The 17,037-nt window shown below is 48.4% G+C and overlaps 1 protein-coding gene across 2 annotated transcripts in view; it reads left to right on the plus strand.

Moving 5' to 3' along the window:
- The window catches only part of Cacna1d (calcium voltage-gated channel subunit alpha1 D), a 304,192-nt gene that overhangs the window by 184,303 nt on the left and 102,852 nt on the right, over positions 1-17,037 (plus strand). For both annotated transcript variants that reach the window (XM_059273955.1, XM_059273957.1), the window contains exon 9: positions 13,233-13,402. In XM_059273955.1, the coding sequence (XP_059129938.1) occupies positions 13,233-13,402 (170 nt within the window). The remainder of the gene's footprint in view (positions 1-13,232; positions 13,403-17,037) is intronic.

A 17,037-nucleotide genomic window follows, 5' to 3' on the forward strand; every position in this document is an offset into this window, starting at 1 on the left:
AGCTCATAACAGTCTGCACCCCAGTCCCAGGGGATCCAGTGCCTCCTTCTGGCCTCTGTGGCACCAGGATGCATGTGGTGCCCAGACAGACATTCGGGCAGAACACATAAAATAATTTTTTAAAAAAAATCCCTCAAGATTGACTCTTACAAAGTATGTTTTTCTAGAGTCGGAGGATGGCACAGCAGACACTTGTCACCAAGACTGACAACTTGATTTTGTTTGGATCCCCAGGACCCTCATGGTAGAAAGAACGGACACCAGCAAGTTGTCCTCCGACCTCCATATGTCTGGAATGGGATACACTCCAACATAAACAATAAACAAATAGATGTAATTTTTAGAAATTAAAAAATTCAAATAATAACGAAAGAATATTTTTCTAACTTTTGTGGCTTTAGAACCAATGGCAACCTGTCCATAAAAATCTCTTAAGTATTTTGGAATGAATAGATTTCTAACGTGATTCAAACTACCCGAAGCATTTGAAAAGTACTTTTAAGTAGTACTGAATCCTCTGCTGCAGCATGTGCAAGATTTATCTAAGGTAGTGTTTCGGGGAGGCTTGCCGCTGCAGCTGTAAGGAAGCAAGTGTTAATTGTGTGACCCCCTCCGAGCCTTCCAGTGCGGAAGATGACCAGGGCGAGCAGAGGAAAGAAGCATCAAGCCTGAGGACAGATGAGGACAAAGTGGGCTCTGAAAAGCTCGAGAAAGCGATAGACAAAATTAAAAATAATTTTGAAAAGAAAAAGAGTAGCTCACCAGTAGTAATAAGAGACCTCACCACAGAAAATAGACATTCCGATGCTCGTAAGAGAACAGGGCCAACTGGTCTGTGAGAACATACTCAGTAACTTGTGAGGGAGTAATCTTTGAAAGCAGTTTAGTACGGATTTTTAAAACTGATTAGCCATATATTTGTGCCATTTTTTTTTTTTTTTTTTTTGAGACAGGATCTCACTATGTAGCCCTGGCTGTCCTGGGACTCATTATGTAGACCAGGCTATCTTTGAACTCACAGAAGCCCACCTGTGGCTGTCTCCTGAGTAGTGCTGGGATTAAAGGTGCATACTACCATAGCAACTGTAATGTGCTTTTATAAGAGAATTCAAAAATGAGAACTGTCAAAGGACACCAACGGCCTACATCTTTCTGCTTAGGAGAAGTTTTGTCATTCATTCCTAGAAAAATGCCTATCTGATAATAAAGCCAAAATAGTCCAAACACCCAAACTTACAAACCCGTGAGAGCAGTAGCCTGTATGGTTCCGGATACAAATGTTCCCAGACATTAGCAAGCGGCATTTCTTTTGTACCAGTAGGTGGTAGACGAAGTGAAATAGAGGAAATGCAGAGTGAGTCCATGGAAAAATCCCAGGGTGTTTTACCACATTAATAAGGGGAACGAGCATTTGTATGACCCTCCCACTGAGTGCAGAAAGGACCACCGACTGTTTATTCCAGCAGCACTGTTAATTCTCAGCAACTTTTTTTTTTTTTTTTTTTTTTTTTTTTTTTTTTTTTTTTTTTTTTTTTGGTTTTTCAAGACTCTGTGTAGCTTTGTGCCTTTCCTGGATCTCGCTCTGTAGACCAGGCTGGCCTCGAACTCACAGAGATCCACCTGCCTCTGCCTCCCAAGTGCTGGGATTAAAGGCATGTGCCACCACCACCCGGCAATTCTCAGCAACTTTTACAACCTGGAAACCATCCTCTACAGAAACCTGTAGCTGACATCACAGTTAATGTCTGAAGAGGAAGGGCTTTCTTCCTAAGACTAGTAGCAAAGTGTGTATGAATTTATCAGCTCATCTGTTCATCACTAAACTGATAATACTGGGCAGTGCATTAAGGCAAAAAGAAATAAAATGCAGTAAGATTTGGGCGAAAATGCATTTCTATTCATAGACTGCATTATTGTTAGCATGGGCTAAGTAAGGAGAACACCATGTCAGCATACAAAAGTTAATTTTAGTCTTTCATGCAAACTGTAGGGAGGGTCCACAGGACTGAGCAGCAAGGAGTGTTTGGGGTCTCCTAGAAATAGATTGAGGGTTCAGAAGAGTTTGCCACTCTGGGGCAGCATCCCAGAGGACTCAAAAGGGGTTAGAGAGTTGAAGAGAAGGCTGAGTTAGTGACAAGCTCAGAGGAATGCAAGAATGATGGTACCTAGGGGACTCGGGAGCAAGGGCATCAGAAAGGGCCAGAGACTGGGGCAGACGTGTGATAGGTGTGGGTCTTCAGCTGCCTGAGGACTTCTCCACATGGATGCCATCCTGCAGCCTGGTTTGGCTTCACCCAGCTCAAGGTGTGGAGTTTTCAGAAGCTCCTGTGTTGGCATGCACACCCTGGGATGCTAGGACTCTGCTGAGATCTCTCCATCCCTCAGCCAGCTTCCATCACTTGTGGCTCTGATCTCTGGCTGGCCTGGGGTACAGTGACTCCTGTGATGTGGTTGTCAGCTTCCCCTGTTGTATGGGGAAGGTGGGACATCAGGAGTCAAAAGTCCTGGCTCTACTCCTGTCCCACACTTTCCAGAGATGTGGCTTGGGACATCACAATTCACTTCTCCATGCCAAGGCGTTCTTGTCCTTGAAATGGGACAACCCCATTTCCTGAATGTCCTGAGAAGTGAGGAGACAGATGGAGGGGACGTGAAAGCTTGAAAGTCCTGTCTACAAGTAAGGGTGTCACATGTGTCTGGCTGTGCTCTCCAGGAGAGGAAAACCCTCCTTCAGGGTCTGAACATTGACTTGCCAGCGTTTCTCTGCAGGGCTCCATGTCTTTCTCGCTGTCATAAGTCATTGGTTCGGATTGAAGGCTAAAACATTGATCCGCTCTGAACCCCATCATTCCCTTAAAATTCTGCTTTAAAATAAATCTTGGTTTAAGCTGTCTGCTGGCATCTTCAGAGCCTGCCAGCATTTTGGGGTTTCCAGACCTTGAGCCCTGGGGACTTTTGTGTCATCTAAAGGACTTTAATGCAGTGGGAGGCAGACCCCACCTGTCATCCTCTTCACAGAAGAGCCTCTGTCAAGAATTATTAGCTGCTGCTCATGGACAGGATGACAGACATGCCACGGAATTCCAGCTGCACCTTATCCCTTATTGGCAATGGTTCAGCATAGGATTTGTGCCTACGAGTGTGATGGGGATTGTCAGACCAGAGAGGGCTCCCTTAAGGAAGCTGGGCTCTGATTGGGTGTTGAAATATGGACAGAGTTCATAGGGATGATAAAGAAAGGGAGTTTTCCAGCTCCTCACAAGTGGAAAGCAGGGGCTGGTGCCTCAGGCCTGTCAGAGCCTTTCAGGGGCGCTCCAAGCTGGCTGCCTGGCAGTGGGGCAGGAGAGTGGCTTTGTAGCTGGAAGCCCCTGCTGAAGAAGCATGATCTCTCCTTCAAGCTGTGGATACTGTTCAAGTGGTCAGTGGTTCTGAATGACATCTGAACAATAAAACTAAGAGACCCCCGGAGCAGGGGATGGTGTCGGGGCAGGGTGTGGAGATGAGGATGGAGAAGAAGGGGACAGACTTGGGAAGTCATTGTGACCAATGTGTCTTTGATGAGGAAGCGGGATCTGGGGGGGTTCAGCTGTTAAGCTGGGGTAGAACTGTGTGAGACCTGGCATGGAACTGTTCATGTCATTGTTAATATGGCAGCAGCTGGGATCATATGCAGCCACCAGGCTGTGTGTTTCATTTACATTGTTCCATTGGAGCCTCTGTGCTGCTTTGGGACAGGAAGAAGTCTCTGCCTCTGTTTTATGGATGAATACGGCTCTTAAGATTCATATCCGTGAATCTAGACTCAGGGAAGTCCCTCCGTCTCCTCAAAGTGGTACAGCTAGAAGAGTCATACTTAAACAGAGACCTTGGAGTCTCCAGAGCCCAAGCTGCTTTCCCATTGGCCAGGAGCTCCTTTGTGTCTGTGTGTGAGGCTGCCCACCCGAGGCTTAGCTGGTCCCTCCTGAGTGGTTTCATTCTTCTTACTCTGTCTGGATGTTTCTCTTCCCAAGTCTAATTACCCAAAGCAGGTTTGAACAGCAGAATATCTTCCAAGAACTTGGTTCCCATGTGCCTCATAGATCTGCTTGTGAATAGGTCTCTTTGTGGCTCCAGTGGTCTTTTTAGGGCTGTTAGCTGGGGAGTACATTTTGGAGTTCCTGCCCTCTGCAATACAGTACTCTTGCCTGTATTTTCTTACCACGATGCTTTTTGTTGGGGGGCTCCTCCTGAAAGGGGTGCCTGGTCCCCTCAGTGTAGCTCCCCAGGTGGTTTGCCTTTTACACAGAGGGCAGGGTTTAAGTTGAGTTCCTAGGTATTTCTTTGGAAGCATGCTGATTGATTGACCCTATTCTAGCTTCCTTGGGTCTTTGCTGTCCATCGATAATGGGAGTCCCCTCCCCACATGTCGCTTATCTGGCCTTCAGCCTATGGCAGGCAGTCTGATTGGGCCTTTCATGCAATATCCTGTTTGGTTCATAAGAAAGATCTGTCCTGAGACCACGGGCACCTTTAGTCCCTGCCACCCTCCCAACTCTCTTCAGATACACATTTACCATAGTTTTCATTAAAAAAAAAAAAAAGAACAAGATTATCTGATTTTTAGTTTAGTGAGGTATAGTTTTTAAATTATTTCTTAAGTAGAGATACTTAAAAGCTGTCAAAATTTCGTGGTAATCCTCGTTTGGTTCATCTGGTCACGTGATGGTGTTCATTCAGAGAAAGCCATGTCCAAAAGGGAGCTTGTGTTATGGAGTGTTTTAAACATACTTCTTAAAACATGTCTTTAAAAGGCTGAAAGACGTCTGTAGCTTTTAGCATGCATCCTGCAGAGATTCCCATCAGCTCTCTAGAGAGAACAATTTTCCCAGGGTCTTTGATAGCTATGGAGACTAACCCTTTGAAGAGAGGGAAGTTCTTCATCCTTAAACAAGGAAATGTAATAAATGCAGCTCATGTTTCGTGCTAAGATGTCTGAGATGCTTTGCTACAATGTCTATATGTTTTAGACTTAAATAGGATTCTTGCTTAAAATTTTTTCATGACGCTGTGAGGTGTAGTTTCAAGTGGTGGAAACTTAACTTGGGCACTCGTGCCCAGATCCTCCGGCACGGAGTCCAGCATCCACATCTGTGACATCAGTGTCATCAAGACAACATCTGTATGTATAGAACACCCACTTACTGATTCTTATTGACAGGTCAGGGCTTGTGATAAGAGCCAGACCCTCTTTCACAGCAGGCTGATGAGTGGGGGAAACTGTAAAATAACCAATACATGACTGTGGAGTAAATTTCACAGATGCAGGACTCTAATCCAGGGGATTCACGGGATGCCGGGGAAATGGCCTCACATCTGCCCCAGCACAGGGCATGGTCTCAAAAAGCTGCTGAGAGACCCGAAGCCAGTGAAGAGCACTGAGGCTTGAGGGGTCAGGGGTCAGGGTGGGGGATGATTTTATGATGACTGAAGACCGTTTCCAGGAAGTAGAGGTTTCATTGCTTGCCTTTCATTAATGCAAGTCTGGTTAAAAAACCAAAACCAAAACCAAAACCAAAACAACAACAACAAAAAAACAGCAAGAACAAACCCCACGTCTAAATTGAGATGATTCCCAGTGGCCTATTTATTTTAGAGGGCATTTGAGAAATGAAACTTCTCACAGCCAACGGCAGGTCAGCCTTCTGCATTTGGGGCAGTCACGTCTAATCAGCCCCTGCATTTGCAGAGGCCCACTGTAAGCTGCCTGTTCTCTCCTTAGGATTTCCATAATTCACCATGTCAGGATCTGGAAATTCTAGGATGTCAGGGCTTGGGGGAACTCTCTGCCCGAGACTCCTTTCAGGCTCCTGGGTAGGAAGCAGGGGTCTCTCTGAAGTGTCGCCTCCTAAGGAGGCATGGGAGATAGCATAGGGAGATATGCCGGAAGGGGTTATCATTTTATTCCTGAGTTGGGGCTCTGCAAGAAAACCCCTGGCTCATTGAGTGTCCTTGGTGTCTCCTCCCCTGGGTTAGCAGGAAGTGAGGTCAGCGGGCCACAGAAAGGAGGCTTGGATCAAAGCCTTGTTGTTAGTCCAACTGTGAACTGGTCATGTGACGACGGGGCTTTGTTGATCCTTAGTGTTGGCCTTTGAGAGATGAACAGGAACACCTGTGTCCTGCCTGTGTGAGCACACGGGACAGTCAATATAAAGATACTTTAAAGATTCTAAATACGAATGCCAGCAAATGTGAGGTTTATTTCTAGTGTGTGTGGTTTTTTTGGGGGGAGGAAGGCATACAAGGCACAGACAGACTAGCCTCTCCTACAGAAACCCAGGCCACTTTCCCTAACAGTGCAGGCTCGGATTTGCTGAAGTTGCTGTTGTGTTCTGTTGTGCTTGTCTTCGGGGCCTTTTGAGTATCCACTGCCTGACGACAGACAGACAGACAGACAGCCATTTCTTCTAAATTCACCCAGCCCTTCATGTTCCCCAGTGTTGATGCTCCAAGACAGCCTGTCTGCCGGGTCTAGGAGGACGCAAGACTGCTGCCCTGGGAAAGGAGCAAAATGGCAGAGGAGACCAGTTCCCAGCAGGTGGCCTTCCTGCTTTCCCTCACTGGCCATAGATGAGTCCAGGGAGATAGGAACTACAGTTCGAGATAGTATAGTATGTTTGGGTGCTAGCTAGGGTGAGCAGTGAGTGTCTGTGGGCCTGGAGAAGGCAGAGTATGATTACAGACCCATGTGGGGCATTAGTTCATCCTGTCTGTATCCTTTCTGAGAAGTTGCTGCTTCCATTGCCTCGTTGGAGAACCCAGGCTTTTAGGAATTGTACTAGAATCTGCTGTTTTCAAACTCCATGGCCCCTAAGGACCCCAGCACGTCTGCCTCCTCTTTCCCATGGCAGTCGCTCAGAGAACGAGTATGAACTCTTTCCATCCAGTCCACCCCACTACTCTTTCCTGAAGGCAAGGAATATTTGCCCGGCAGGTGGGCGGGCCTCCCCTGGCTCACAAGGTCCATAGTGGCTAAATGATCACACTGGTGGGCCAGATCTAACAGATTAGCATAAACAAGGCAGAGGGGACAGTGACCTCAGGGTGGGGATGGCTGGGTCGGCAGTGACAAGTCACATGGGCCCTTTTTCCAACTGTAGTGTAAGAAAATCGAGGCCTTGTAAACTGCTCTCTCTGTCACGTTTTTATTGGTGCAAAGCTGTAGCTCGTCATCTGTGTTTACAGAATGCCCCTGGCCTCACCACCACCATGTTCTTCCTGTTTTGTCTTCTGCTTCACACGTGACACCTATAAAACCGAGTTAGTGACTTTCAGACTTCTGCAGTCCCGATTGCCTGCGAGGAAGCAATTCAGAACCAGGGGTGGGTTGCTCTCCTGTAAACCCAGCACTCACAAGTGAAAGGCCAGCCTGAGCCTCACAGAAAGACTCAATGTTCTGCCCTACAAAAAGGAAGCAAATTAAGCCCCTTAGTTTAGAATTGGAGGGTCTTTCTGGACGGCCTCAAACTTTTCCCTTTGTGCTGGAGATCAAACCTAAGACCCGGGTATCCTAGGCCGATACTCTACCCTTGAGCTCTATTCCCGTCCCCCTGACCTGTTTTGATCCTCATCCCTCCAGGCACCTGCTCCCTACTCTCACTTCCTATGTCCACGGTGAACGGCATTCAGCAGCTGCATGGGCATGTGTGCCTGGCCTCACAGAGTCTCAATGCCCATACAGTTAGAGTATGCCCACATAGAGTGCCACCTGGAGCAGCTTTTTATGTAGTACCCACGCCAGTTCTAGCCACCCCCCCTCACAGTAAGCATGCATCAGTGAAGATGGCAGAGACTCTGTGGAAAGACTCTGTCTGTGGGGTGGGGGGGGCGGGGGAGACAGGAACATATCTGGGTCCTGGTTCTTAATGACAACGTGCTCTGATGACTCAGAGGCTTACAGATCCTGTTTAGAAGTGGGAACTAGGGATCGATCCCCAGAAATGTGAGGCTTGCACCAGAATTCAAAGATGTCTGCTCTGGTCCCCAGAATTTTGCAGCAGCTCAGGGGGTTGAGGGATTGAGTCAGGTGATCAGAGTGCAAGGGTTGAGGGATTGAGTCAGGTGATCAGAGTACAAGGGGCACATCTATAAACTAGGCACATAAAGATGGAGGAGCAGCTGTGAGCCAGCCTAGACTCCGGGGGGGCGGGGTGGGGTGGGGTGTGGGGGGTGGGGGTGGGTAGAGAGCCAGCTTGCATTCCGAATGAGAGACCACTGAAATGAAGCCAGGTTCACAGTGGTCTCCTGGGGAAAGAGAGGCACCCCTTCACCAACTCCTGTAGCAGCTGCCGTGGCCGATGAGTTGTACAGAGACTGGACCGTACAAGACTCACAGTAGTCATTCTGTTGAGCTGTGAGGGGAATTTTTTTGTTGAGTGATGGCTCCTTAAACCAGCCAGCCATGAAAAATCCACCGCGTGAGGCCCGTGTTCATACAGGGAATGGCAGGCTGCCGGTGGAAGCTGCTCCAGATGGCATGTCTGGGTTTGGACACATGATCCCAGCAGTCATAGGCTTTCTGTCCCATAGGGATGTGTTCTGGCTTCTTGAGAAGGAGTGTGTGTGTGTGTTTATACTCTGTCTTCTGGCATTCCTGTTTGAAGTGGACATCTTGGGAGAGAGGCTTGAAAAGAAATACCTAAAAAAATGGACAACATAGTCAACTCCCACGAGGAACATACAAGTCTAACTAATGAGCTGGAATGGATTGGCAGCAGCATAAAGCTGCAATTGATTAGAACAATTGCAGAATCTTTGTTGGTTTGATATTTTTTTTTTTTTTTTTTTTTTTTTGGTCAGGCTTTCAGGCAATAGCCCAAGCTGGTCTGGAACTTGCTGTATAGCCCAGACTGGCCTTTAACACATACAGTCTTCTGTCTGAGTGCTTACCCATCCAAGTGATGGAATTACCGGTATGTGTTGCCACATTTGACTTTTTATCCCTTTGAATGAGGAATATTCTAGAAAGTAGATGTGGTCACCCAGTGTTTTCATACCGACTGGGAAGACTGTCTCTAGACCCTTGCAACAGATGGAGCTAGGACACACACATTTCTATACATGTATGCACACACTGAGGCATGTTCTTAGGTATTAGTATCTTTTAAACAATCAGGCATCAGTGCGCTGAAGAGCAAACTGTTTAGAAATCCTGAGTTCAGCTGGGCGGTGGTGGCGCATGCCTTTAATCCCAGCACTCAGGAGGCAGAGGCAGGCAGATCTCTGTGAGTTCGAGGCCAGCCTGGTCTACAAAGTGAGTTCCAGTAAAGGCGCAAAGCTACACAGAGAAACCCTGTCTCAAAAAACCAAAAGAGAAAGAAATCCTGAGTTCACAGCTGTACCAGTTCCAATTACAGGGCACCCTCCTGAAATCTCAGCACTCACAAGTTCACTTGTTCCAACTCCTCAGTCCTTGGAGCCCCTGCAGATTCCACGGACCAGAACATCTGGTTTCTAGAGGGTTCTCTCTAGTCTTCTCCAGTCCCAGCCTTGCTGTTTTCCACTGTGAGAGCGCCCAGCATCAACACTGCTCATGTCTGATCCTGCCCTATTTCTAAAGTAGTTTCAGAATTATCTCATCCACACATGAACACACGAATATACTCCCCCCCCCCCTCTCTCTCTCTCTCTCTCTCTCTCTCTCTCTCTCTTTCTCTCTCTGTGTGTGTGTGTGTGTGTGTGTGTGTGTGACACACACACACACACACACACACACACACACACTCAAAACGCAGCAAACAAACCTAAGCAAACCCAGGCATTTCTATAATCCTTCCCTTTGTTCTAGTCCTGTCCAGGATTGACTGTTTATGAGTCCCGTCCATTACCTCTGTCCTCTTTCAGGATGGTTATGGTATTATTCGTTTACAGTACAATCAGACAGACTTGTTTTGATTTACTTTTAATGTGGGGGCTTTTTTGCTTCATTCTATACTTGATTTTTAAAATTCTATAGTGTAAAAACCATTTAGTTCCAAAAGTCAAAACTGTACAAAACGATATATGTAGGAGAAACGCTCCATCCTTTGTTACTTTTACCCCACTCATCCCTATCCATTGTTGTTGCTGCTGCTTCTTCTTCTTCTTCTTCTTCTTCTTCTTCTTCTTCTTCTTCTTCTTCTTCTTCTTCTTTTTTTCGAGACAGGGTTTCTCTGTGTAGCTTTGTGCCTGTCCTGGAACTCACTTTGTAACCCAGGCTGGCCTTGAACCTCGAACTCACAGAGATCCACCTGCCTTTGCCTCCCGAGTGCTGGGATCAAAGGCATGCACCACCACCGCCCGGCGTTTCTTCTTTTTTTAAGTATGTGTTGAAGAAGGGGCAGGGAAGGGGGTTCTTTGCCTCTTTACATAGGCAGGTGCCGTGTGTGTGTGTGTGTGTGTGTGTGTGTGTGTGTGTGTGTGTGTGTGTGCGCGCACAAGGGCCAGAGGTCAGTGTCAGTTGCCCCCTCTATAAATCTCCACCTTAATTTTCTACAACAGAGTCTCTTGCTGGGCCCAAAGCTTGCATTTTGGCTAGACTGGCTGCTTAGTGAGTGCCTAGGATCCATTTGTCTCTGTGACTCCAGCACTGGGGTTAGAGGCACGCAGTCACACCTGCTCCCCCTCCAATGCCTGGCCCCCAAACTCAGGTCCTCAGGCAAGCACTTGACCCATGGAGGAGCCGTTCCTCAGAGGTCTCCAACCTTATCTTCTGTTCTTTCAGATACACCATATAGAAATATTGTCTGTTCTCCTATTTTCCCCTCTTTTATGTGCAAAGGACATTGTATTATATGTGTATTTTTGTACAGACACTTACATTTTCTCTTGGTCACCCACACCCCAAAATTCCAGACCCAGACAAGTAGGCTCCTAGAATGTAATTGTTTTCAGATTTTCTGGTCACTTGCAAAAATCTTATCATTTCTACCAGTAACTTCATTCAAATAAGCTTTTGCAATAGTGATTATTATTTAACCTTATAGTAATGAGCACCATTAGAAGAGGATAAAATTCTATTAAAAATGGAGTAATCTTTTTCGTCGTCCACTGAGGTTGATAGCAGATGCAGTGGTCCGAAGGTGAGGCCTTCTGGGACAGGAGGCTGTGGTGGTAGAAGGGTTCCTTTCCTGTGAAGAGACAGTGGTGCAGGCATTGGCAAAGTGGTTTACAATGCCTGCTTAACTGTATCCCACCGTGATGGGTAAGAGACATGGGAGGGATTTTTTTTTTCTTTCCCCGAGACAGGGTTTCTCTGTAGTGTTTTGGAGCCTGTCCTGGATCTCGCTTTGTAGGCCAGGCTGGCCTCAAACTCACAGAGATCCACCTGGCTCTGCCTCCCGAGTGCTGGGATTAAAGGCGTGCGCCGCCGCCGCCGCCGCCGCCGCCGCCGCCGCCACCACCACAGTCCGGCATGAGATTGATTTTTATAGTTCTAGTGTAAACCAGTCGATGTGATGTTAAAGTGAAATTTCACTTTCTCATATTCTTAGCTGCACAGAGAAACATTTTACTGACTTCTGTCATTGTTTTTAGAAAGCTCAGATCATGTATGAATCCAGAATAAGAACTTAGTATGTAATAATCTACATTTAGTGTGCTACGACCATAACATGACAGATGTCTGTAATAAAAATGATAAATAATAGAATTGAAGGCCCATTTGATCTTCATGGGTTTTTAAGAAAGAGTTACCTCACGCTGCTTCCTGTGGGTACATTTCACACAGATCTTCCAGGCCTTCTTCAGGGATGTGGCTCTGGATGGAATGGGACTCTTGGAGTTGAGCACACCTTAGCGAATGTCCGCAGCTGAGCTGTGCATTGCTTATGCTTTGGGACACTCTGGTGGACTAGAAACCTCATCTGTTCTCCGCATCTTGTTGTGTGAGCAGCAGGAGGCAGCCCTCCACGTTCCCTTTGAGACTGGAAGGCATTATCCCCAGGAGTGCTTTGGCTGGAGGGCAAAGCACAGGTCTCCCACACCCTCCGACCCCTCCCCCACCACGTCTAGTGCACTACACCTGGAACAACTCCCACAGCCTCATCAGAGGACAAAATGGAGATGGAACAGCCCACTAGGGCCAAGATTGAGTCCTAGGGTCTCAGTGGTGAAAAGAATCGGACAGTGAGTGGGAGCCTTCTTTGAGAGCAGAGAGAAACCCCTGAGCAAAGATTCCAGTTTCGCTGGCTGCCTAGGTGCCCATGCAGCTCCCCAAAGGCCTGGAGTCGAGGGAGGGCCATGAGGAGAGAGTAGGGAGCTGGCTTGATGAAAGCAGGTCATCTCCTTTTTGCCAGAGTTAGTGAGGTCATAAAAGGGAGCTGCGCCGACTTGGAATTGGCTAGCAGGTGGGTGGAAGAGAGCAGTCGCTGGGTCAGAGTGCTCGGTCTGTGTGCAGAAGCCTTTCTGTCCATAACCTCGCCCACTTGCTAACAGCTTTAACGTGTGCCCCAGACCTATACGTCACCTATCTTGGCTCCTGCTAACGGCTGGAAGTACAGATGGTTCCTTGTATATAAAAACTTGACTGCACAAGTGTGGGTTTTTGTGTTTGTGCATAGATACAGGGTTATATAGCATTGCAGTCATGGGAGGCAGAGAAAACAGCAAACACTTGGGGACCCTTGTGCATCTGCCGAAACCTGTCCAGGGCAGGAGTTCCTGTACGTGGGCAGCAGGTTGCTCTACCTCCCCACCTCCTGTGGGGCAGTCTGGGAGAGATCATGGCCAGAGGCAAAGGTTAAGACAAACAGGAGTACAGTACTCCAGTACTGCCCAGGAGGGGAGACCTGGGTTGTAAGATAGCTCCGTTGGATCCCTGCCCACTGCTCTGGGTGCTGTCTGTGACCTGAGCTGGATCACACGGCACCCTTCTTTATGAAGTGGGTGGCCAGGTATCAAAGTGGGTGGAAAGAGTAAAAGGGCCACTATGATGGGCCAGGAGGTCTTGAGTCCGGGCTCCCTTATAGCGCCGTCCTGAAGGGAACGTACTTCCTCATAAACCGTGCATGTGTGTCGGTGTGGTCTTCGCCACTCTGGCGCCCACCGTTGTGCTTAGTGGGACACTGTCTTCTGTCCTGTGCACGTGTGTGGCTCCACTGCTGTGCTGTTGTGAGTGCGTCCTGCTGTAAGACCGCTGCCACAGCAGGGCAGATGGCTCGTGGTGCAGGTCCCCAGGGATGCTCTGACCGGTGCTCTGTTCTCTCTGCGTCTCTCAGAGAATTCTCCAAGGAAAGAGAGAAGGCTAAAGCGCGGGGAGATTTCCAGAAGCTTCGAGAGAAGCAGCAGCTGGAAGAGGATCTCAAGGGCTACTTGGATTGGATCACCCAAGCAGAAGACATAGATCCTGAGAACGAAGAGGAGGGTGGAGAGGAAGGCAAACGAAACAGTAGGTGTTGCTACTCTAACCAGACAGGCCTGCTGTGTACTGAGATGCTGCAGTGTGCCCCCATCCATGCCCTGTGCCTTTAGCCCCGGGCTGTGAGTAAAACACACCCTCCCAGCGTCCCCCTCTCCCTCTGCCTGTCCGCATCACAGAGAGGCTGGCGTATCTGTGCACATTCTGGGTCTCCACCTGAGGCACGGATGGGGTTTAGGTTCATATGACAATGGCTTTTGAGTTGAGAACAGCCATTTGCATTGTGGACCCTGGGAACTCTGAACCCATGTCTGTGTGGACAGACGGTCAAGGGAGACACATCTCAGCTCAGAGCTACAGGGGAGGCCTGTGCTTTTCCTCACCTCAGTGCGTAGTTCACCTGCACAAGGATTTGAGGAGCAGGCTCCTTCTACCTCCACTGTGTGGAATGGCCCCCTCCAGTGTTCTCTGCACCAAGCCAACTACTTAGGCCATCAGGGCTGGGAAGAAACCAGCTGATTGTGCTAGGCAGTTGTTAAGAGGCATGAGTAAGTCAGTGCTGGCTGCTTCGCAGCCCACCTGCCTGGGCTCCACGCTGTGACACTAGGTGCCCTTGAGTGCTTTCAGTAGGAGGCCAGGCCTGATAATCAGTCAACCACTGGAATTAATTGCTTTTGTCCATCACAGTGTCTCTCTTAACACATACTTTCCCTACAGACGTGCTCTTAGTCATCCTGGGAGCATTTGGGCCTTAGAAAGGGTAGAAATTGAAATCCAACAGTGCATTTAACTATGATGTTTCTGCTTTGTTTCCATTCTGGAATGGTTGATAGTAAAGATCAAGAACACGTTTGGAGAACGATGTCCAGTGAGAAGCCTGGGAAGCCAAGACTGGTCCTTCTATGTAGAATGTGTTGGTTGAGTAAGCTCTTGTTGAGCAGAACCCTTTGGGGTCATGGTCGGTTCCTTTTTAGACCCATTCACAAATGACCTTCAGGTCACACAGTGGTACCTCAGGAGCTAGGATGAAGGTCTAGGACAGATGGGGCCACATGGCCTGGCCTGGCAGGTTGGTGTTTAAGGTAGAGCAGTTGAGTGGCAGGAGAAGGCTTTTGACCTAGGACTAGCATGGGGTGGCCAAAGACCATACGAAGTAGAGGGACTCAACCAAGGTAGCCATGGCGTTCCTTCTATTTTGGGACTCTAATCTGAGCTATCACAGGGGTGAGGAGTGTTTTGTGTTGTCATGGGTCTTTGCATGTAGAATCGGTGTGCTGATGAGGACTCTGCATGCTCTAACCTCTGGCCTTGCCCTGCTCACTGCATCAGAGCTTCAGGGCCTGAGGATGAGGAGACTGTTCCCAGAACTCAGTGTGAGATTTTCTGGGCCAAGGTAGGTTGTCTGTGTCTCTCACAGGAGATCAGGGTTGATGAATGGGCACTTGTTTGATTTTTGCATTTGCTGATGTGTGTGCTAGGTACTTAATCAGAAGAGTATAGATAGGCACAGCTTTCCCAGGGAACTAGCTCCCCCGAACCCCTAAGGCTTCCATAGGGCTTCCATAGCTTTACTGTGGCTGACAACACTGTAGACCTAGCTGCAGGTGCCTGCCTTAGACTTCTTTCTGTTGCTATGATAAAACACCATGACCAAAAGCAACTTGGGGGGAAAAGGATGTATTTCTTCTTACTGTGTATAGTCCATCACAGAGGAACGTCAGGGCAGGAACTTAAAGTAGGAACCTAGAGGCAGGAACTGAAGCAAAGGACATGGAGGAACACTGATGGCTAGTTTGTTCCTCCTGGCTTACTCAGTTTCTGATATACCCCAAGACCACCTGTCCAGGGATGGCTGTCCATTGTGGGCTAGACCTTTGCATATCAACTGTCAATCAAGAAAATGCCCCCACAGACTCGCCCCCAGGGCAGACTGATGGAGGCAGTTCCTCACCTGAGGCTTTCTCTTTCCAGACGGCTCTAGCGCAAGTCAAGTTGACTAAAACTAACAGGCGCAGAGCCTATCCAGACTTTCCTTCATTTGCAGCGCTGACCTGTGGAAGCCCTTCTCCATCTGCTTCACCCTCCTAAGCTCAAACACAGCGTGTTGTGTATAACGGGAGAAAGTACCATCTCCTCTAATGAGGCAAGCACCTTCTTTGCTGGTTGAAATGTGTCATGCATGCCCTCGGCTTGCCGTATCCTTGTTGATCCACATATACAGATAAACAGTGATCCAGCTTCTTGGGTTGCTGTGGTCCATTGTGGTAGAGGATTTTATTTTCATTTTTTTTTAAGGACCTGTGCTGTGAAACATGGATTTTCTTGGACGTGACATCTTCTGACGGTCCTAAAGGGATCACTGTTCTATGTGAGGTTGGCATCTCCTGTGTCCTGCCACTTTCTGTAAAGAGCCCGACTCTGAGATGACCAATCTATGAAGCCTCGGCCTTTCAGAGGGGTTGCCATGGAGAAAAGGAGAAGGCAGTGGCTTATATAGGGCAGAATGCAGAAGCTGTCACTGTAATGAAAGTCCACCAGTCTACTCTTAGAGCCCAGAATGTCCCAGTGATGCTGGAGTGGAAGAGGCAGCATCCTTGCTGGGCTCTGAGAGAGGAACATCCCATGGCTACAAAAGGTAGGGTAGAGGGGAGTCAGTATGAAGAAATGGCATGGAAAAGAAGCAGAAAGAAACAAATGGTCAGAGTACTTACTGCATTATTTAGAAATATTGTCATGAAAAGAAACAAAACCCTCTCTGTGACTCAGACCTTCAGAATTCACTGAATTCATGAGCCCATAAGGCTGTGCTGCATCTTCTGGGTGTAAGCGTGGCTTCTCCGGTGCGCAGGGACCAGCGGCTTACAGTTGGATTGGAAAGAGATAGTCCCTTGTTCTTTAGCCAGGGGCTGGAGTTTACTGTGGCGTGAGGCCCGTGGTGCTCCTGGGGTCATCACATTGCCAGAGCCTCAGTGATTAGAGCTTTAAATAAAGGAATCAACCCTAGGCTGTGAGAACCATGGTGAGAGTCACATGACTTGGGAGGAGAGCCCGTAAGTCTCCTCCTGGTGAGGGTGAAGGGAGTCTCCCTGAACCTTCGGGAGAAGCTCTTCTAAGCTTCACGTGGCATTGCCATGACTGCCAGCTGCTTTCTTTCTGTTATGGCCAGAAAACCAACCACGGGGGGGGGGGGAATTTCAGTCAGGCTCATGTGTCCCTGACTGCCAAACAGGGGTGGCCCTGCCACCTCCAGGTGCCAGGCCTGGGACTGTCCCTGTGCATCTGGTTAGCAGGTGGAGAAGTGGAGGTGCTGTGGTCTCACTACGGTGTCAGCATTATCCCTGGGTGTCTGAGATTCCCCTCACCTTGTGTTTCACACTCAGCCCTGCTCCTAGAACATCTCTCGGGGAGGGGACAGTGCAGTGCCAGAATCCTGACTTTATCCCACTGGGTTAGGATGTCGATCTGACTGGCTACTGTCTCCAGCTGGATCTCTTATGCAAGTTGGCAGTTTCCTCCGGAGATGTTGAGGGGTTGAGGAGATGAAAAGAAGTCCTCCCTGGTGGCTGAGCACTAGATTAGATGAACACGGACCGAGGCTCATTCCTTACTGGGTGTCGTTGTCAGTACCGGGGTGGGAAGTCCTGCAGCTGCAGCTCTAGTAGTTC

The sequence above is a fragment of the Peromyscus eremicus genome, chromosome 9, assembly GCF_949786415.1.
Source record: "Peromyscus eremicus chromosome 9, PerEre_H2_v1, whole genome shotgun sequence".
NCBI lineage: Eukaryota > Metazoa > Chordata > Mammalia > Rodentia > Cricetidae > Peromyscus > Peromyscus eremicus.